General features: G+C 36.9%; 1 protein-coding gene across 6 annotated transcripts in view; it reads right to left on the bottom strand.

Moving 5' to 3' along the window:
• Positions 1-22930, bottom strand: part of CEP112 (centrosomal protein 112) — a 402227-nt gene that overhangs the window by 215665 nt on the left and 163632 nt on the right. For all 6 annotated transcript variants that reach the window (XM_034641416.1, XM_034641414.1, XM_034641415.1 and 3 more), the window contains 2 exons: positions 22318-22453; positions 6487-6594 (listed from right to left, as the gene is read on the bottom strand). In XM_034641416.1, coding sequence (XP_034497307.1) covers positions 6487-6594; positions 22318-22453 — 244 coding nt within the window. The remainder of the gene's footprint in view (positions 1-6486; positions 6595-22317; positions 22454-22930) is intronic.

Below are 22930 nucleotides of genomic sequence, written 5' to 3'. Positions count from 1 at the left end.
ATTCAAATCAAAACCACACTGAGATACCACCTTATGCCAGTTAGAATGGCAAAGATAGACAAGGCAGGAAATAGCAATTGCTGGAGAGGACGTGGAGAAAGCNTGTGGAGAAAGCGGATCCCTCCTACATTGTTGGTGGGAATGCAGGTTGGTGCAGCCACTCTGGAAAACAGTGTGGAGGTCCCTTAAAAAGTTAAAAATTGAGCTACCCTATGACCCAGCCATTGCAATACTGGGTGTTTACCCCAAAGATACAGACGTAGTAAAGAGAAGGGCCATATGCACCCCAATGTTCATAGCTGCATTGTCCACAATAGCCAAATCATGGAAGGAGCCGAGATGCCCTTCAACAGATGACTGGATTAAGAAGCTGTGGTCCATATATACAATGGAATATTACTCAGCTATCAGAAAGAACGAATTCTCAACATTTGCTGCAACATGGACGGCACTGGAGGAGATAATGCTAAGTGAAATAAGTCAAGCAGAAAGACAATTATCATATGATTTCTCTCATCTATGGAACATAAGAACTAGGAAGATCGGTAGGGGAAGAAAGGGATAACGAAAGGGGGGTAATCAGAAGGGGGAGTGAAGCATGGGAGACTATGGACTCTGAGAAACAAACTGAGGGCTTCAGGGGGGGTGGGGGAATGGGATAGAATGGTGATGGGTAGTAAGGAGGGCACATATTGCATGGTGCACTGGGTGTTATACGTAACTAATGAATCAACGAACCTTGCATCAGAAACCAGGGATGTACTGTATAGTGACTAACATAATGTAATAAAAAAACATTAAAAAAAAAGAATAAAGAGGTATGCTGTTCTCCTTAGTCTTATTTTTTCTTGGCAAAATTCCTTTAAATATTCTCTCTGACATAGTTCCAAGTCTTTCTATATTCTGGAGACTTTCATTTGAACATGTTTTTGTCAGTGCCCTACTTAAAATGTGGCGACCAGAGCTGACTTATTCCTTATGTGACCTGATATGTAAACAATGCACTGGGCCCGTTGTGCCATCATCCCAGGAGTGTTTTTTGGTCTGCCTTGCCGTCCCCAACCTTTATACCCCTCACCCACCCTGACCCCTGCCTTGTATTTTTTGCAGATAATGTTTTAAGTCTAAGCATAGGATTTTATATTCAATCCCAATAAACTTAATCATCTTAATTTCAGCTGTTTAAAGCTTCAGAGTACTGATTTTCATATCCTACTTGTTAACTGCTCCCCTGAGCTCTAGGGAAGCAGGGAACTTCAGCTCTGTCTCATCATCCAGTGATGGACACACTTGGAAATCTCACTTCCGGTTGTTAACTGGGCATTCAGAGATGACCCTTTGAACCATCACTTAGCCACATAAATGCACCTATACCTAAACCATGGTTTCTCATATTGCCTTCATGAAGGACCTTACCAGATGGCTCAGTGAAGTTCAGCTAGACTTGCCTTATCTACCAGCCTGGCCCCCTGTTCAAGGAAGGAAATGAGCTTAGTTTAATCGGCTTCATTTTTTAGCGAATTTATGCTCGTTGTAGGGACCACAGCTATACGCCTATCATTCCTCACGATAAACTTTCACAGTAAAAATCTTAACAATTTGGAGTGGTCTGGGGGAGTACTGTTCCAGTTAATAAAATTTTCTGCTGGAAAGGGTTTTAAAAAGCTGGTATATTATCACATCAATAAATATTCTCCTAAAATCTACTACTCATATCCCTCCTGCCTTTGTCTTTCCCTGGTGAGTTACTGCCTGGGATCTTCAATCTCAACACCGAGTCTAATGAACAGGCCTACAGAGATAGGAAGAATAAAATGGGTGAAATCACCAATATCTGAGAGAGCCTCTTGTGAGTTTTTTTTAAATTCCTGCCACATATTTGCATGACACTTGTATCATTTATCCCCTTTTCATGAAAAGGAAGTACAGAAAAACTAATGCAACAGCATGTAGTTTCTTTTTTTTTTTTAAGATTTTATTTATTCATGAGAGACAGAGAGAGAGAGTGGCAGAGGCAGAGGCACAGGGAGAAGCAGGCTTCCCACAGAGCAGGAAGCCTGATGTAGGACTTGATCCCAAGACCCCGGGATCATGACCTGAGCTGAAGGCAGACACTTAGCTGACTGAGCCACCCACGCACCCTTTTTTTCTTTTTTTCTTTTCTTTTCTTTTCTTTCTTTCTTTTTTTTTTTTTTGAGAGAGAGCACAAGCAGGGGCAGAAGGAGAGGGAGAGAGAGAATCTTAAGCAGGCTCCATGCCCAGCACAGAGCTAGACATGGGGCTCAATCCCACAACCCTGAGATCATGACTTCAGCCAAAATCAAGAGTCAGATGCTCAACCGACTGAGCCACCCAGGCTCCCCAACAGCATGTAGTTTCTATTAATAGTATCAATTCTTTAAAAAATTAATTTCCCTATTAAGTATTTTTAAGCAAGACTATACAAAGACAAAACTTTGGTAGATTTTTAAAACTATCGTTCTGAGAAAAGCCTTTGAAACTTTTATTCATTCAAACGAGTTTATGTAAGTGTATTTTTTCCCAGTTTTTATTTAAATTCAAGTTAGTTAACATATATGATAAAACTGGTTTCAGAATTTAGTGATTCATCACCATGTAAGTGTATTTTTAAATTAAGAACATGACTGTCACATTAAAAAAGACAGTCACAATGTGGAAAGTAGGGAATATAGAAAAAGAATCAACCATGATTCCATCACCTAAAAAATAATTAACATTATTGTTTGACTATTTCTGTCTGAGATTAAAAATAATTGGGCCAGCGGGTGTAAATATTTTTTATGACTCTACTTGGAAGATACTGCCAAAATCCTCTCCAAAAAGGCTGCATTAATTTAAATGCCATCAGCAATATATGAAAGTACAAATTTCACTAAACTTCTGCCAACTTTAGATGGTACATCATTGTTAATTCTAATTTGCATTTTTAATACTAAGGCTGAAGATGTTTCTACATGGATATTTATTCAATTCGTTTCTTATCTGTTTCTGTCCTTTGCCAGGTCATTTGTTGGGACATTAACGATTTTTTTATGATTTGTGCTAATTACTTAATTTATATGCTAATTATTTTTATTTGTTATAAATTTATTAATTTTGTAAGAGAGTCGCTCTTTGCCTATCACATTCATTGCAAATATTATTCTTTTTTTAACTTAAAATAATTTTTATTTAGTCAAATGTTAATTTTTCATGGTGGTTTTCCTATGTGTCCAACTTTAAAAAGCCAGAGTTGTGCCAAAACAACCACAAAATAAATGCCAATCAGGCACTGAGGTCACTTGGCTATATCTGGTTATAAATCTGTCATCTACAAGAGTATCATCAAAATGAAGATATAATTTAAAAATTTTTTTTATTTATTTATTTTAGAGAGAACGGGGAGAGAGAAAATGAACGGGGGTTGAGACGCAGAGGAAAAGGGTGGGGAGGGACAGAAGGAGAGGGAGAGAATCTCCAGTCGACTCTCCACTGAGTGCAGAGGCCAACTTGGGACTTGATCTCACGACCCTGAGATCATGACCAGAGCCGAAACCAAGAGTCACACACTTAACAGACTGAGCCACCCAGGCACTCCTGAAAATATAATTTTTTAAACTCTCAAAGAGAATGCTTCTCCTCCTTATAGTCACCCTGAAACACAATAGTTTCTGAGTCATATCTGTGTCACAGAAACGGTTTTTAACTTGTTGGATTTCCTCTCTCCCCCGTTCCTCCACCAGCTTACTTAAAGGAACTGACATTTTTCTTGTTTTTATTTTTGCTTTTAATATCGCTTTTAATCCCAAAATCATCTCTACTATACCTTGTAACCAGAGCATGATAATCTGTAACACTCCTTGCCCTTCCTTAATAATTCTTATTTATATTTCGTTATTTTAGTTTCCTTCTTATCCCCACTTCCCACTCCAATCAATTTAACAATGTAATGAACTCTACAATGTATTTCTATTACCAACTCAATCACAGAAACATAATGTAGCAGAGGTTGGAGAAATAGAAGTCTCTCCTCCCTTGCAGACTGTACTCCATTCTGGATAAAAACAGCACTATATGATATTTTATGATACAAGAACTGATTTAAGTGTACAGAATAATGAGATGATTAATGCCGTAATTTCAGAGAAGGAAGAAATGGGTGTGGGCTGAAAAGGTCATGTGACATTTTAGGGAAGTGCTGAAGCAGGAAGCAAGTCTTGAAGCATGGGCGTGATTTGCACTGACAGAATGGAGCAAGACTAGGCAGATAATACAAATAACAAAGAAGGACCAATTTGCAAACTTTACTCCATCACTATGAAAATAACTCAGGTATTTTTACCAATATTTTAAGATAAAAGAGTGACAACAACATAACAGCCATAAGGTCACTTGTCTGATCAGACTTCCTTTTCATGGAACTCAACTGAGCGCCTAACAGCAATCACTTAGGAAAGGGATTAAAATTCAGTAATCACAAGGGATTAATTAGTTTTTGATGCAGTAGCCACTTATAAGGAATTGAAAATATAATAATGAAAAAATTATTCAGGTTTTCAGAATAAAAAGGTTCAAATATTGTCTTGACAAAAAAATTTTAACTTAGTGATTCAGCTAATTAACATTTTTCCAGATGTTAAGGAAACAAGGCAACTAAATTAAACAAGTAAAAATTAATAACCATCTTGAATATTCTATGAATTAGCAGGAATGCATTTTTAGAAAAGGTGAAAATAAAAACTTTTTTATAAAATAAATTAGATGCAGACCAGTGAGAACAAAATCCAAACCTCTTACGCTGCCCTGGATGCCTGGGTCCTGGCCCAAGCTCAGTTCTCGCCCCATCTCCTACAGCCAGAACCTTCCCCTCTACACTCCTGCTGAACTGGCCTTTTCTGTCATTTTTGTTCCTTGAACTCTCCCAACTTGCTCTCATCTCAGATCCTTGCACTCACTGTTCTTCCAGCCTGGAATACTATTCCTCCAGAGACTTCATGGCTGGCTCATGCCGAGTTTCCAAGATTCTCAGCACAAAGTTCCCCTGCTTGGAGGGCTTCCCTGACCACCATCAATGCTGGTGATCCCCTTCCCACCTCCACCCAACAAGGCTTCTGTGCACACCTTCTTTCTCCTTCATAAATCACTCTTTGAAATTATTTCATGGGTTTTTTTGTTTGTTTATTTTTTAATTAGGCTGCCACCAAAATGTAGTATGTGCTCTGTTGGCCATTTTATGTTTTTTGGAGAAACGTCTGTTCATGTCTTCTGTGCATTACTTGACTGGATTTTTTTGTTTTTTAGGTGTTGAGTTTGATAAGTTCTCTATAGATTTTGGATACTATCCCTACGACCCAGCAATTGCACTACTAGATATTTATCCAAAGAATACAAACATAGTGATTCAAAGGGGCACATGAACCTCAATGTTTTATAGCAGCAATGTCCTCAACAGCCAAAATATGGAAAGAGCCCAAACAGCCAGTAACAGATGAATGGATAAAGAAGATGTGGTATATATATGTATATACACACACACATATATACAATGGAATACTACTCAGCCATCAAAACAAATAAATCTTGCTATTTGCAACAACATGGATGGAACTAGAGGGTATTATACTAAGTGAAATAAGTTAATCAGACAAAGACAATTACCATATGATTTCATTCATGTGGAATTTAAGAAACAAAACAGCTGAACATTGAGGAAGGGAAGGAAAAATAAAATAACATAAAAACAGAGCGCGAGGCAAAACATAAGACACTCTTAACTATAGGAAACAAACAGGATTGCTGGAGGGGAGGTGGGTGGGGAGGATAGGTGATAGGCATTAAGGAGGACACATGATGTAATGAACACTGGGTGTTAAATGCAACTGATGAATCACTAAATTCTACCCCTGAAACTAATAATACACTATGTTAACTAAATTTAAATAAATTTTTTAAAAAATGATTATAAAAAGAATGTGGTATATGCTCTGTGAGAAAAGGAACGTGTCAGTCCAACTTACTGCTCTGCCCATGGTCGGGACATAGTAAGTACCCAAAACTACTTCTTAAATAAATGAGCGAGTCAGACTTCTGCTCTGACAGGAACAGAAGGACTCAAGAATCACAATAAATGTTTCCATTAAACATGCAGATTAACAAACTGTTGGAAGAGACTTCAGTGAAGAGCTAAAATCCTATTTCTGGATTTACTATTACTGAAACAGATTTCATTTTAAATGATTCACATATATTGGTAATAACATTCTTAGTAATATAAGTAGGGATATGATGATATAACGATATTTTTAAAGATTTTTTTAAAAGTAATCTCTACACCCAATGTGGGTCTCAAACTTACAACCCCAAGATCAAGAGTCACATGCTCCACCAACTGAGCCAGCCAGGCGCCTCTGATATAATGAGATTTTTAAAAGAGAGATCATAAGTGCATTTAAAAATTCAACGGCATCATCAAAATGAAAGACCAACCTGCTGTTCATATCGTTGTTTGACATCCTCCAGCTGCCACAAAAACTCTTTCGATTGTTTCTCACGAAGAGACTTGGATCTAGTTAGATCTGCTTCCACTTTTTCCATCTATAAAATTTAAAAATAAAATATATTTTTTCCATCTATAAAATTTAAAAATAAAAAATATTTTTAAACAAAAAATTAATTATAGTCCATGTTTTTGTAATTTGTCCATTCATTAAAATGGCAGATTTTAAACATTTAAAAATGAATTTAAAAATGGTAAGATAATGAAAGCTATATTAATATATTTACATATATTTAATAGTTTAAGTCAGGGAAATTAACACTGGTATATAATTGACTGTATTCTAATGCTATAACAACATTGTAATGGAAATATAATTTTGAGCATTCAAATATTTATTCAACAAGAATTTTTAAAGCCTTGGCATGTGCTGAATGGGAGAAAATATTTGCAAGTCATATATCTGATAAGGGACTTGAATCAAGAGTATATAAAGAATGCTTACAGCCCAGTAATAAATGGGCAATTGTACTCGATTTTAAAATGGGCAAAGGAACTGAAAAGACATTTCTCCAAAGAAGATATGCAAACGACCAAAAAGCTTATGAGAAGATGCTCAACATCACTGTCATCAGGCAATTTCAAATTGGAACAATGATGACATACCACTTCACACCCACTAGGATGGCTTTAATCAAGACCAATAATAGCAAGTGTTGGTGAAGATGTGGAGAAATCAGAACCCTCATACCCTGCTGGTGGGAATGTAAAATGGATGACGGTTGTGCAATTCCTCAAAAGGATAAACATGGTTACCATATGTGTCAGGAATTCCACTCCTGGGCGAGAAACTAAAACACACAACCACACAAAAACTTGTGTACAAATGTTCGTAGCAGCATTGTTCATAATAGCCAAGAAGAGGAAATAAGCCAGATGTTCATCAATGGATGACAGATAAACAAAACGAGGTCTATCCGCACATAGGAGTATCATTCAACCATAACAAGAAATGGAACACTAATGCACGTTATAACATGGATAAACCTTGAAAGCGCTACGCTAAGCAAAAGGAGGCGGTCGCAAAAGACTATGTGTTATATGATTCCACTTATATTAAATATCCAGGAGGCAAACCCATCGAAACAGAAAGTAGACTACTGCTTGCCTAGGGTGAGAGGGAGTTGGAGGGTGGGCAACGGACTGCTAAAGGGTATCAAACTTCTTTTGGGGGAAATGGAAATTTAAAATTGACTGTGCTAGGGTGCCTGGGTGGCACAGTCAGGTAAGTGACTGACTCTTGGTTTTAGTTTGGATTGTGATCTTGGGGTCATGAGATGGAGCCCCAAGACAGGCTCTGTGTTCTATGAGGAGTCTGCTTGGGATTCTCTTTCCTGCTCCCTGTACTCCTCCCTCTCCCTCTGCCTCTCCTGCTCATGCTCTCTCTGTTTCTCTAAAATAAATAAATCTTTTAAAAAATTGATTGTGCTGATGGTTACACAATTGTGAATATATTCAAAATGATTAAATTGTACACTTAAAATGAATTAATTGCAGGTATGTGAATTATATCTTTTTCTTTCTTTTTTTATTTTTTTAAGTAGGCTTCATGCCTAGCATGGAGCCCAACATGGGGTTTGATTTCACGACCCTGAGATCAAGACCTGAGCTGAGATCAAGAGCTGGACGCTTAACTGATTAAGTCCCCTGGGAAGCCCATATGTGAATTATATCTTAATAAAGCTGTTATTATAAAAAAAATTAGGGGCGCCTGGGTGGCACAGCGGTTGAGCGTCTGCCTTCGGCTCAGGGCGTGATCCCGGCGTTCCGGGATCCGAGCCCCACGTCAGGCTCCTCTGCTGGGAGCCTGCTTCTTCCTCTCCCACTCCCCATGCTTGTGTTCCCTCTCTCACTGACTGTCTGTATCTCTGTCAAATAAATCAATAAAATCTTTAAAAAAAAAAAAAAAAATTAAAAGTCCAACACTATACCATACACCATGAGGCCTCATGTGATCCAATCCCAGCTACCTCTCATGATTCATCTCTGCTACTCTAAACCACCACCATCACTCCAGCCCACCCGCCTCCTTGCTGGGTGAAGACACGCCAGAGATGCTCTGTCCTTGGTGTCTGGAAGCTTCCCCTCAGATGGTCACATGGCTTCTTTCTCAAAGTCTTAAGTTTCTGCTTAAACGTCTTCTTTGTACTCTAATGAGTGCACCTCCCTGACCACCCTATTTAAATTGCAGCCCACCCCCCAGTCTTCCCAGTCTCCTTTGCCCTGATCTACTGCTCCTTTTTATCATAGGACATACCACCTTCAAGTACACTATACAATTTGCTTACTCCTTAGGGCTCATTTTCATGTCTGCCTCGCCCATGGTAATGTAACCCACGTTCACTCATGCATCCCAACAATTTACCCCACTGCCTGGCACCTGTAGGGACTCAACAGTCAAATGAAGAAAAAAAAAAAAGACAAACCTAGTGTACGAAACCAGGTTTGAGATTTGACGAATAAATAATTTTCAACATTTATGTGAAATGGTGCCAGAGCCTCAATAACATATAGAAGATCATGTTGAATCTGACATTTCTATCACATACAAAATTAGAGATAATATATGATTATCCTTGCTCTGGCCAGGTGCTTATCTATATGTGGCAAGAAAGAAATACTTACCTATAGATATGAAAAATCGCTCCCTATCAATAACATGAAAATGGCACCTTGTATTCCTAGTGCAGTTTTTCATTTGTTTTACTTCCCCTGATTTGATTTTGTCTCAGGAGATATTTTTTTCTGAGACAACTGTCAGTTAACGTAGCAATTGTCTTACCACTAGCTATTCTATATTATTTATTATTCTGCTTCACTGATGGGTTGAGAAATTGCTTTTTTTTTTTCAGCTTGTACACCATGCTCTCTTTCGGGTTATCTTTTGGTAACTGCTAGGATTAGACAAGACATGAATATTAGGGGAAATGAACCCTAAAAATTCTTCCTTCACAGTTTTTCACCTTAATTTTTTCTTAAAAAGCATTCAAATGCATTTATTCAGACATGATTAAACTCTAAGGCCCTACGAGCAAAGCTGTTCGGTGAAGAGCAGCCAGTTACACTGCATGAGGACAAAATGTGTACGGCCACTCGCTGCTACCCAACAGCACGTTCCAGTCTCTTCTTCTCACAGCCAGGTCTGGAGTATCTGAATTCCGGCATAAAATTTAGCCTAAGTATTTCTTTGTAAAATCCAAAGGGTGCAACCCTAACAACACTAAGTCATCTGCTTCTGTATTCAATGATCAGAGTTATAAGATTAGTAATCCACGAGTAGTTGGTATTGTGGCCAGGAATAAATTTACTAAGGAATTACTGAAGGAAGCACACTCAAGCCCACTTTGTTTTGCTTTTGGCTCAAGGCGAGGGTTTCAAGGCTGTCTCTCCTTCAGTGCTTTTCACATCAGACCTCAAGCGGAAGGCTCCTTAGCTTGTCGCCAGCAGTCTGTGCTCCCTATACTCCAAGATCCTTGGCATTTCCCAAACAAGCCATCTCTGTTCTTGATTCTTTAGCCTTTTGCTCTTTGCGCTATCTAGAAAGCCCTTTCGTGTCTTCCCTCATCCAAACTGACAGTCCTCAAGGCTGACTCAAGTCTCCTCTCCTGAGGCGTTATTTAATCCCACCAACTGACATAAGTGCCTTCCTTCTCTTGACATTCAAGGCCTTAACATCTATTTCACAGCACGCTGTATTTTTCTGTATAATATGGAAGTGTTTCAAATGTGTGAGCTTTGTTTAGTCATCAAGATCATGAGCGACCAAATGAAAGGAACTCTGATTTATAATTCCTTTGCTTCTTAATTATTAAGTAATTGGCATGGCATGCAGAATAAATATGCATTAAATCCTTAAGGATGAATAAAATGATTGGCAAAAGCAAAAGGGGATGAAAAAGAGAAGGTACATCAAGGAGGGAAGACCTGGTTTATTTAGTACTTCACCAAGACAGATTCTCATGCGAAGTTGATTTTAAGTTCTTATTTTATCTCAGCACAGATTGAATATTAAAAGTAAATAATAAATATTTAAGAGCTAGACGCTTAACTGATTAAGTCACCTGAGCACCCCATATGTGAATTGTACCTTAATAAAGCTGTTATTATTTAAAAAATTAAACTTCAAGATATTTAGAATTTAAAATAAAAACTAAGGGCTTTAAGTACTCAAAGTTGTAAAAAATAGAGTATCTTCAAGAAAAAACAGAATCCTCTTCTATAACCAAAACAGATAAGAATTTAAAACACATGAAAAGACCTTTTATACCTAAACATGAGGAGAAATTCAAAGTCAATACCTGATACTAGAAAATGGAATGTATGTCATTTTAGAGGATACTGACCGAAAATGCAAGGCCCCACTCCATTTTCCTTCAGCAATTTAACAAAAAAATTTTAAAAGTCTTGTAAAATACTTCGTTTGTGTAAAACCACAGTGTTCTCTGTTGCCATAGATACAAAAGATTCTGCTTCCTCACACATCATTCCACATTCCGTTCAACTTCAAGTGTTAGGAAAATAACAACAACACTCCTTTATTGTGTAACTCTGGCTTCAAGAAAACCTAAGAGTAAAGCTTGGTGGTCAAATTAGGAGCAAAAACGGGTTGGGTGTATTTCTGTGAAGGTTTAGTGTTTAAAGAAGGAAGGGGGGGTTGTGCTTTCCTCCTATGGTGCCTCAGGCATTCAGTACTTTGGCTACTCGGAAGAGAAAACCCAAGTGACCATGCGTGGCTTAACCAACATAGGCCCTTTATGCCTTCCTTGCGCCACAAGTTCAGAACAAGGCGGCTACACTGGCAGTTCAAAGATGTCAGGGTGAAGGTCTCTGCAATTCAACCTTCCCCAAATCGTTGCAAAATGGCTCCTACAGCACTGAACATCTGGGAGGGGAAGGCCAAAGGGAGAAAGGCTAAGGGTACGTATTAGCTGAGTTGAATACGCTTTTAAGGAGCTTTCCTGCAAGTTCCTGTCAATAGCAAATTACTTACGCTGTTTGCGTCTCATTCGCTAGAACTACATTAAAAAGTAAGCTCCATCTGCAAAGTGAGAAACTGCAGGTTTTAAAACTGTGTCTAATGTTGCCCTAAATAAAACCAGGGCTCTGTGAGTAAGAAAGCAGGTGTGGACATCTGGCAGTTACTGTCCAATAGGATCATAAGTTATCGCTCTTTCTCTACTAAAGTACCCTTGTGTTATTATATTCGGAGTAATTCGACATGTACAATTCACATTAGAACAAGCAGACAGTTGTATAGGAATATACAATTCAATATATATTTTTGTTTAATACATATTCAGGTAAACTATAAAAAACTGTCCTTCGAGTATGTTCAGATAGATGGATCGATCGATAGAAACAGGCAGGCAAGCAGATAGATATAAATGGCAGAAAGACAGAATATTATTTCTGTGCTTGGTTAAAGACTCAGTAGGAATAAATACCCTTAATGGAAAACCAACGAACACATTAACTGATTTTATCTACAGTTCTTTTGTGAGAGAAAACCATAAATTTGTACAAGGCCAATGGTATCTCTAGTACCCTGTCCCAATTGATCTGTGGGAGTTCTTGGGCTCTATACCTAATTACAAATGTCTTCTCTCACTCTGAGGTTGCCTTTCCACTTTCTACTGGTCTCTTTTAATGAGCAGAAGGGTTTTTTTTAACTTTAATAAGGTTATACTTGACAATATTTTGGGCTGTTTTATGCCTTTTTGTTTCCTATTTAGAAAATCTTTACTAGTTCGAACTATCAAATATGTTTCTACATTTTCTTCTGAAAGTTTGATTGTTTTACCTGTCACTTGTACATCTATAATCCTGGAATTAATTTTGTGAATGGGGTAAAAGAAGAGGCAAGATTCTTTTTTTTTCCCGCACGTGGCTATCCAGTTGACACAGTGGCATTTATTGAAATGATCATTCTTTCCCTGAGGCACCATAATACTTCTTTCAACATGAGTCAGATTGGTCATGTATGTGCGAGTCTAATTTTGGGCGTCTTTCCTCTGTAACACTGATCATCCTTGTGCCCAAACCATGCTGTTTTAATTACTGAAGCTGAATATTAGTCTCAATAGCTGGTCATATACGTTGGGCTCTTCTTCCAGACTGCCAGAGCAATTCTTAGCCCTTTGCATTTTCATATACATTTTAGAATTAGCTGTTAGTTTCTCTCACTTCCCTTCACCTCACCAAAAAACCAAAAACAAACAAAAAAAACCCCCACTACTAACATTTTGATTTTCAGAACTGTGTTGATTTTATAGATGAATGTGGGGAGAACTGACGTGTTTATGACATCGAGTCTTTGAATCCACCAATTTATTTAGGTCTTCTTTGGTTTCTCTCGATAATGTTTCCAGTTTTTAAAACAGAGGCCGTGTACGTTTTTTGCTGGATTTATTCTTAGGTATGTACGTGAAGCTTTCTCGTGCCATGACATCTTTTTCAAAGTTTATTTTCTATTTGTTGGCTGCTGATATATAGAAATAAAACTGCGCTGTCTGTCTGATCTTATACTCAGTGACTTTACTAAATTCATTATTGGTAACATTTCAACAAGTAAACACTGAAGAAATTCGTAGTTACAACAAAGATGCCATAATTGCAAATAAATGCCAAACTCACTGGGTTAGCTTAGATGTCCCTCTCCTATGTCCTCTGACTGATGTTTATTCCACCAGTCATACCACTTATTAAATCACACACTTTTATGTGCTGGTCTATCACACAAGCCACAAACATGTCTTAATAATCTCTGAATTCCCAGAATCAACAACAATGGCTGGTATAGGGCAAGTATTCATAATTTTTTTATAAATGAATGAAAGAAAAAGTCAAATCTGTTGAATCTTTGGCCAGTACGTCAATAAAATAATTGAGGTATTAAAAATAATAATGTTACTATTTCACAATCAATAACCCTTCCAATCAGTCAAATGCAGGGAAAAAATGACATATTTTATGGTCCAATGTCCTCGGTAGATTTTTTTTGGCTTATTTTTTTGTCTGTAAAAGAGATTAGTCATTGACAAACACTACAAGGAAAAACCTTCACTTACTCCTCTTACATTAAGCATTTAAGGATAAAAGTTAAAATTTATTTGTTTTGCTGCTGCTGTTGTTTGTTTTTCAAAGCCAAATACTTACACATATTTCTGGATGTTGTCATTTGGAATTGATGAATTACCACAATAGCCTCTACTGAAACACTTAAATATGATTCTAGAATTTTACTTCTGCTACCTAATCTCATTTAAAGACAAAATTCCAAATGTTAGAAGGGTAGGGAGATTTCTCCGTTATCATCAATAAGTAACTGAGGGAAAATGCTTCTATTTATATCAAACCTTTTATTAACTTAAAACTGGTCTAAAAAAAACTTATTTAAAATTACATGAGCCAGGGGCGCCTGGGTGGCACAGCGGTTAAGCGTCTGCCTTCGGCTCAGGGCGTGATCCTGGCGTTATGGGATCGAGCCCCACATCAGGCTCCTCTGCTATGAGCCTGCCTCTTCCTCTCCCACTCCCCCTGCTTGTGTTCCCTCTCTCGCTGGCTGTCTCTGTCTCTGTCAAATAAATAAATAAAATCTTTAAAAAAATAAAATAAAATAAAATAAAATTACATGAGCCAGCATGACCCTTAAAGGACAAGACAACAAAGGTATATATAAGTCACAATGGTTTGTATGATGACTCTTTCTTTGTCTGTCTGTTATCCATTTACACTTCATGACACAGATATAGCCAGATGGCATTCTTTCTTCCTTGTAACTTAAGAATTTTTTTCAGGTATTCAACAGCAATAATAGGATGATGAACTAAATTTACAATCTCTAAGAATATAAGAAACTGCTAGCTAGTTTCGAGTGTACGAGGAGACAGAAGCAACCTCACTGCTCAACAGCAATGTTTCAGAATTTTGTTTGCATGGCAAGCCAGTGGGTTCTCCAAGTCCAAAGCTAATATCATGCAGCTCATGAATGTTAAAAAAAAAAAAAAAAAGAATCGAATTTAACGTCCGATATTTAGCAACAAATATCATTTAGTGAGGATGTATTTTCGAGGGGAGAAAAATTAACTAGAAGTCAAGGGGGTAGTGGAAGCCCCAGGAGGAACTAGCTAGCTGACATTCATGCAGTCAGTTTATAAGATTAAAAAGTTTCACTTTAGAATTCCTGCCAGTACTTCAAAAAACATAGCTGTCTTTTCCAGTCATTTATTTGTTTCACAGAGAATAGGTAAATATAGAACACTATCTCTTTCAAAAATATGATTATATACATACATGTGGAAAATTCTACCACAATAGTACATTTTCACAATTAAAATATGTATATTTTACATAACTAATTGCTGACAGCTAACATTTATAATGGATTTCACCACTGGAGTAAAAATTAGGTTACTGAAGCAATCTTAAATGAGATAAAAAGTTCTTCAAAGTGAAAGAAACAGTGTGAAGCATTTTTTTTTTTAACTTTCTCTGTTCCATTTTCTCTCCTGGGCCTCATTTTTGAAATAGCAATTCGCTTTCAAAAACAAACTCAAAGCTTTTATTTTTTTTTTAATTCAAATTCCCATTGTCTGCTATCTGCAGCAGTTTCCAAATGGAAAAAGATGCCCTAAGCTCTGCTGGCTTTTACACAAAAGATTTTAGTAAGAAGAGAAAAGAGCAGTTCAAGACAACAACAGAAAAGGAAGACTATTAAAAATACAGACTATGGAAAAATCTGAAAACATCATGATTCTCCAAATAATGAATCTGCTGATTTTTTTTAGAATTTGAGCTATATCAGATGCATGCTTTTTAATCGATTGATAATCTGGAGTAGAGGACTTCTAATTCACCATGTTTTATATAAAATTTATTAAAATTAGCCAGGTAAGAATGATTTGATTTGTGAATGAGCCCAGCTGTAAGGATTCCGTCATAAATGATGTTCTTATTATTATACTCACACCAAAGGTGCTTTCTCTATTTCAGAAACTCAGTTGCACTTGGCAAAACTATGATAGAAACCACTGAAGACTATTTCTTCAACAGAAGACCATCAAAAGAATTTGCTGCTCATTGGCTGCCATCTCTGTTATTTTTCAAGGAGCCTAAACTGAGCACCACTGGGCAGATCAGCCCTGGTAAGGACGACTCACAAAGAAAGGACACCAGAGTAGGGTATGTGGAGGAAGAAAGGAATCCCAGGGGTGTGCACCCAATAGGGTTCTTCATGGGATCATTTAACCAGTCCATAGAGATATGATACCTAGAAGACAGGAACACTTGAACTCAACGTCCAGAAGTGGGAAAGTCCAATGTGCTGACAGGATTGGTGAAGCAAAATAGACAAAAAGACCATGAACCAGGCATATAACAGAACAGTCAGACATATGAGGGTAGAATAATTCCAGATCAGTTCCACACATACTATTTTTTATCCATTGGCTTTCCATATTTTATGGCAGTCTCACTCTGTGGCTAGGCAGGGTTCTTAATTTAATTGTTCCTGAGAACCATTCTCAGGTTCTCCAGGTATCCTGAAAACTTTTTTTAAATCATTTATTAGTTCTCATATTTCTTGTATGGATTTTGATCATACAGGGTGATTGTGTCATCTGAAAATATGTGTACTTCTTCCTTTCCAATTTATATGTTTGCTTTCTTTCTTTCTCTCCCTTCCTCCCTCCCTTCCTTCCCTCCTTCTTTCCTTTCTTTTCTTTTTTTTTCTCTCTCTCTCTCTCTCATTCCTTTTCTTTCCTTATTTTGCCTTAGTGCACTGGCTAGAATCTCCAATACAATGTTGAACAGAAGTGGCAAATGCAGACATGGTTGCCTCGTTCTTAGGAGGAAAAGCATTAAGCCTTTCAACATTAAGTATTCTAGCCATAGAGTTTTCATAGATGTCCTTTATTAGGTTAGTAAGTTGCTTCTAGTCTTAATTTGCCAAGAATTTTTTTTTAATCACAAATGGTGTTGAACTTTTTAAATGTTTTTTCTGTCTCTACTGAGATGATCATGCTGTTTTGTCCTTTTTTAATATGTTGCATGACATTAATTGATTTTCAAATGTTAAAACCACCTGGGATTCCTGGAATAAATCCCACTTGGTTGTGATGTATAACCATTTTTATATGTTTCTAGACTCCATTTCCTAAAATATCATTAAGGATTTTTATGCCTACATTCATGACAGGTAGTATTTTGTAGTTTTCTTGCAGTGTCTTTGGCTTTGATAAAAGAGTACTACTGGCCTTACAGAATGAACTGGAAAGTGTTCCTTCCTCCTCAATTTTCTGAAAGAGTTTTTAGAAAACTAAAATTATATTTTCTTTACTATTTGATGGAAACCACCAGTGAAGCCCTATCCTTTTCTTTGTGAAAAGATTTTTAATTGTTAGTTAAATATCTTTACTATATGACAATTGAGATTTTCTACCTCTTCTTGAGACAGTTTTAGTAATTTGTATCTTTCTATGAATTTGTCCATTTCACCTGAGTTTTGTAATTTGTTGGCATACGTTTATAAAATACCACCTAATAATTCTTTCATTTTCTATAGATCAGTAATGGTGTCCTCTCCTCTTTTATTCCCAACCTTGTTAATTTGTTTCTTCTCACTTTTTCCCAAGTCCTGCTAAAGATTTATCAATTTTATTGATCTTTCAAAGAACCAACTTTTGGCTTCATTAACTTTTTCTATTATTTTTTTTTTTTTTTGCTTTCTACTTCTCTGCTTTCTGCAAAAATACAAAAATATTTAGCATCTCCATTCTCCTTGCTGGGGCTGAAGCTTGCTTTTCTTTTTCTGGTTTCTTTAAGATGAAGTTTACATTGCTGATTTGAGAACTTTCTTTTGGGATACAGATGTTTAAAGCTATAAACTTTTCTCTAAGTACTGCTTTAGCTGCATTCCATAAATTTTGATATGCCATATTGTTTTAATCCAGTTCAAAATATTTCCTAATTTTCCCTGTAATATCTTCTTTGACCCATGAGTTATTTATAAGCTTGTTATCTAATTTCCAAATATGTGGGGACATCCCAGATTTCTTATTGTTGTTTATTTCTAATTTATTTTCATTGGGGTCAAAGAACACATTTTGCATGACTTTAATCCTTTTAAAAATTATTAAGAATTGTTTTGTGTCCAAGCATATGGTCTCTCCTGGGGAATGTCCCACAAGTGCCTCTATGGGTGGAGTGATTTAAATATCACCCACATCTCAGACTCACTCCTGACTGGCACAATCCAAACAGACCCAACACAGCACAGCAAAGGCTTTGGAACTTAACTGAAACTGGAACCCACCCACAGAAGATGAGATAGGACTTCCACTCTGAAATAAACTGGGTTGATAATCTGCTAAAACAAAAAACTCAAGATCATCTAGGCAATTCTAACCTTACTCAAAGAGTATATTAATATAAAATTCATCAGGATTTTGAGACTCATCCATGTTGTTGTGGGCATCAGTAGTTCATTCCTTTTTACTGCTGAGTAGTATTTCATTGTATATACTGCATTTGGATTGTTCTTTCAACTTTTTTTTTTTTTAAGATTTTGTTTTTTACTTTAGAGAGAGAGAGAGAGAGAGAGAGAGAGAGTGCATGTGCACACATGAGCAGGGGGAGGGGTAGAGGAAAAGAGAGAATCTTAAGCAGGCTCCATACTCAGTGCAGAGCCCAATGCAGGGCTCAGTCTCACAACCCTGAGATCATGTCCTGAGCTGCAATCAAGAGTCGGACGATTAGATGGCTCTTTCAACTTCCAAGGAACATTTGGGTTGTTCAAGTTTGGGGCTATTGTGAATAAAACTGCTGTCAACATTTTTGTACAAGTCTTTGTCTGGATATGTATTCATATCTCTTAGTTAAACGCATAGGATGGAATGACTGACAGATGGTTTGAATGTTTAACTTTTTAAGAAATTGGCACTTTCCCCACCAGCAGTATGTAACAGCTCCATTTGATCACATCTTCACCAACACTCAGCATTATCAACCAATCTTTATAATTTTAGCCATTCTAGTAAATATATATAGTGGCATTTCATTTGATTTTAATTTCCCCGATGATTGGTATTGAACATCTTTCATGTGCTTATTAGTCATTTGTATATCTTTTTTCTGTAAGGTGTCCAAAATTTTGCCTATTTTTAACGGGGTTGTTTGTCTTATTATTATTGATTTGAGATTTCTTTTGTATTATAGATACAAGTTCTTGGAAATATTTATGAATCTCTTCTCCCATTCTCTGGCTTGCCTTACTTCCTTTTGTTGTTTTTTTAATGGTGTCTTTCAAAGAGCAAAAGTTTTTAATTTTGGTAAAGTGGAATGAAGCGATTTTAATTGAAATTTAATTTCTGGTTTTATTGCATTGTGGTAAAAAATATGTGCTCTCTGTCATGTCAAGTTTTAGAAACATATTGAGTGTTTTTTTATGGTCTACTGAGTTTTATAACTGTTCCAAGGGAGTAGGAATTTAATGTGTCATATTTGAAGGGTAGGAAGTAGAAACAGTTCTATGAACTGTTATTTAGACTTCTTATTTGTTTGGTTTTTGCCCCCTGATCTGTCAAAGATGGAGAAAAATATATTAAAGCACCCCACAACTATTTATGTCAATTTCTCTATCTATTCTTAACATTTTTTTCATATTTAAGTATTCTTGCCTTTAGCATGAAAAAGATATCCATTTGTCCAGTTTATTAACTTGTATTGATGTTAATTTATATGATGGTATTACATTCTTTTTTTTCTGAATACAAGTGATACATTTTCATTATTTTCTAATATAATTTTTGTGTAAGCTAGTCAAGTCTTTAATAAATAGCATATGCATGGATTTTAGTCAACTAATCAGTATCTTTTTTTACTAAAAGAATTAACCTATTAATATTTATTATTATAGCTATATACTCTGTCTTATTTTGGACATTTTGTTGTTTCTCCTTCTGTTCCTTTGGCAGTATCTCCTCTCAAGTTTTGCCTTATCTTCTCAAGATTTTTATGAGACTGCAACATCTTGTTAATTTTATTAATGCCTATGTTTATACATTCTATGGCCAAGAGTTTTAGCATACTGCTCCTCTTACCCACTCACTACCCACATCTGTATCTTGATCTTTGTTAATGTCCAAGAGATTTAGATTTAAATTGTTATTAAATTTGTATTTTCTACTTTATATACCTTCTTTTCCAAAATTTAATAAAGTTAGCATTCTTCCTTTGATTAGATTTGTAACAATTTGTTAAATTTGTTTCTACTTTGTTGGATCCCACTTTCTCCTATTCATCCTCAATTATGATGGTTTAAGGATGTGTGGGGTATCTTTTGCTTCATCTCTGGATTGGTTGATGTGTTCATACAATTTTTTTCCAGAAAAGAAACAAGCAGTATATTATACGAGCTCTTACTAAGAATATGTTTTTCTCTTGATTTTGCAAGTGAAAAACTCTTTGGTTTTGTATAAAATTGGGTCACAACCTTCCTCCTTCAAAACTCTGAAACATTACTCCATTATTTTTCTAATTTCTTTGCCAGTTTCATCTTGCCTAGAAACTTATGGGATTTTCATTTTTATTTTTGAGGTTCAATTCTTTTTCCAGAATGTATCCAGGTTTCATTGCATTAATTTCACTTAAGATGTGTGGCCTCTTTCATATAGATCATGTCTTCTTACAAAGATACTATTTTCCTGATTTTTTTTTTCTAAATTCTACCCTCGATTATCTTTGGAAGCATGCTTTTATTCTGTGACTGCTGACTACAAATGTCTTTTCTTGTTCTACAGAATTTTCTCACGAGTTCCATGTTGTTTGCTTGTTTTTTTTCTTCTTCCTTACCCATGAATGCTGTGACCTGCTAATATTACATCGTCAGCCCCAAGTGATGCATCCATTGAGCCAAAGGTAGCTATCATAGTCTCAGCTCCTCTCAGAAGCTGTACTGTCAGTCTTAGCACTTTCAAATGCCTCATTTTTAGCCTTCTTGACTCTATCCTTAAAACGTTTTGCCAGGGGCCCATTCCTTCAGTATTTTCTGTATTCCTTAAGTGTTAACGGGATCAGAGTTTCCTATGCAGCTCCATTGCATATTTGGACCAAATACACATTCTAGGGCCTGGGCCCTGATGCTAGCAGGGAGCTGGAAGATACACATCCATGTAACAGGGACTGGTCTCTACCTTCTAGCACAAACCCAGCTTTTGCCCTAGGCAGTGAGTGGGAAAATGGAAGAATGGGATCTCAGAACCACACTCTCAAAACCCAGATTCAAATAACTCAATAGGAGTGGAAATCTGAATCAAGAAAATAACAAGAAAGCACCACTCCAAACTAGAAACCATACAGGGCTCCAACATAAAACCTTCCCAAGGGATTTCTACCACCTGGTGTGTGCTTGGGGTTCTTAAGGAAGATAACTCTGGCTGAAAATGAGATCGCAGACGAGACTGCAACATTTCTTAGCATCAGGAAAACTCAAAAATATACCAAATACCCTCGAATAGAGGAGCTGATAAATGAAATGTGGTATATTCATATGATAAAAATATTCAGTGTTAAAAGAACTGCACTAAATCAACATGGATAGGGCATGGATATATAAAATTAAATATAAAAGAGCAGCCTTGCACCAAGTGGAAAATAAACTCCAAACAGCCAGTTGAAAAAAATTAAATATAAAAGAGCAAATAAGGCATACATAAATCCATAGTACTCACCTAACTTTTAAAAAATAGATGCACAAAAATTATATATGCATGTAATATCTATATACATATAGAACATATGCATATAAGATACATGAACATTATATATACATACAAAAGTATAAAAGAGACTGAAATAACACACACTAAATTAATGACAGTGGTTTTCTCCCAAGTGGAGAAGAGAGAGTAATGTGATTAGATATGAATAACAAAGCAAACTAAAGCTTCATCTGTCATGTTTTAGTTTAAATAAACAGAGTGTTGACAATTGTTGATTCTTCATGATGGGCACCTAGGTATTTGTTCCCTTTCTTCTTTCCAGATTTCTTATTTTACCTCAAAACTAAGAAGAACTAGAGATGCCTGAAACGCCAGTTGCAAATAATTGCTATAACAGATCAATAAAACACTATTTATGGAATATGAACAAGCACAGACATGGGTAACCTGAGCCCTTGCTCTACGGAAATGGCTCTTGGAAATTTACTGATAGAGCAAGACCCACTCTTGCCATTACTACATTTGTAGCTACGACTCTAAAATGACTATGCTGGCATTGCTTTAAGGTGAATCAAGGAATCCTGCAGGAGGGAGGAGGGCCCATCTCCCTGTCTCCCCCACTCCAGCTGGGTGTCCACCCTTATCCTTCCACGCAATGCCACCAAGGAGTTGCTGATCAGCGCCCACTTGGTGGCCCACAGGAGCAGACAGCAGGCCTGCCAGACCTGTGGACTGTGGCCTCCTTCCTTCGCCTGCTCTGCGGGGAGGAGGGCACTCAGGGTGCCGGCTGAGCCCTCTCCACCAGGGCCCTCCTTTTCAGCTACTAGGGGCCACCTCTTCTTTCCAGGCTCCAGTAGAGGTGGGTATCCTCCTTTGCCAGGGCTAATATCCCCCTTTTTCAATCTGAATCTCTGACCCAATTGTATGGCTAATTTTGATACAACATTTGTGAAAAGTAAATACACTTCTGTCATATAAAGATCAGGATGTACCTTCCTACTGAGAGAGTGACTTTGCCAACAGATGATCTAGCGGCCTCCTCACCTGCTCTTTCATTTCAGCATAGACTTTCTCTGAGTTCAGTTCCACCTGCCGCTTAAACTCTTCCAGAGCAGCGTCTGCCTGCTGGGCCTGCAGCCTCTGAACTTCAGTCACACGCGTCAGCTGTTCCTCTTTTTCCCTGGAAAAGTCCAGAGACACTTCACAGTTGAATGTAAAATAAAAGAACGAGGCTTGAATGAAAGAGCAGTATTTAACCCTCTCTAAAATAACATTCCGATTTCAATTTTTCTGATCCAAATTCCATAAAATTTCCCTTTAAAAAGTTGACAATAAAATACTTTGCCTGCAGAAAAAGAGACAGAGTGTTAGTGTTCTGATGACTACTTTCAAAGATTCCTTTCAAGCTACTTTCAACGATTTCCCAAAAAACAAAACCATTTAAACCCTTTTATCTCCATCAGCTGATGAATGGATAAACAAGATAACAGTATAGTTGTACAATGGAATATTATTCAGCCTTAAAAAACACTGAAGTTCTGACACACGCTCCAGCATGGAGGAGCCTCAAACACACCATGCTACGTGAGGAAGAAGCCAGATAGAAGAGGCAACATACTGTATGATTTCATTTATGAATCAAAATACCCAGAACAGA

This window comes from Ailuropoda melanoleuca, chromosome 13, assembly GCF_002007445.2.
Source record: "Ailuropoda melanoleuca isolate Jingjing chromosome 13, ASM200744v2, whole genome shotgun sequence".
Taxonomy (NCBI): Eukaryota; Metazoa; Chordata; class Mammalia; order Carnivora; family Ursidae; genus Ailuropoda; species Ailuropoda melanoleuca.
This window is presented reverse-complemented; position numbering and strand designations above follow the sequence as displayed.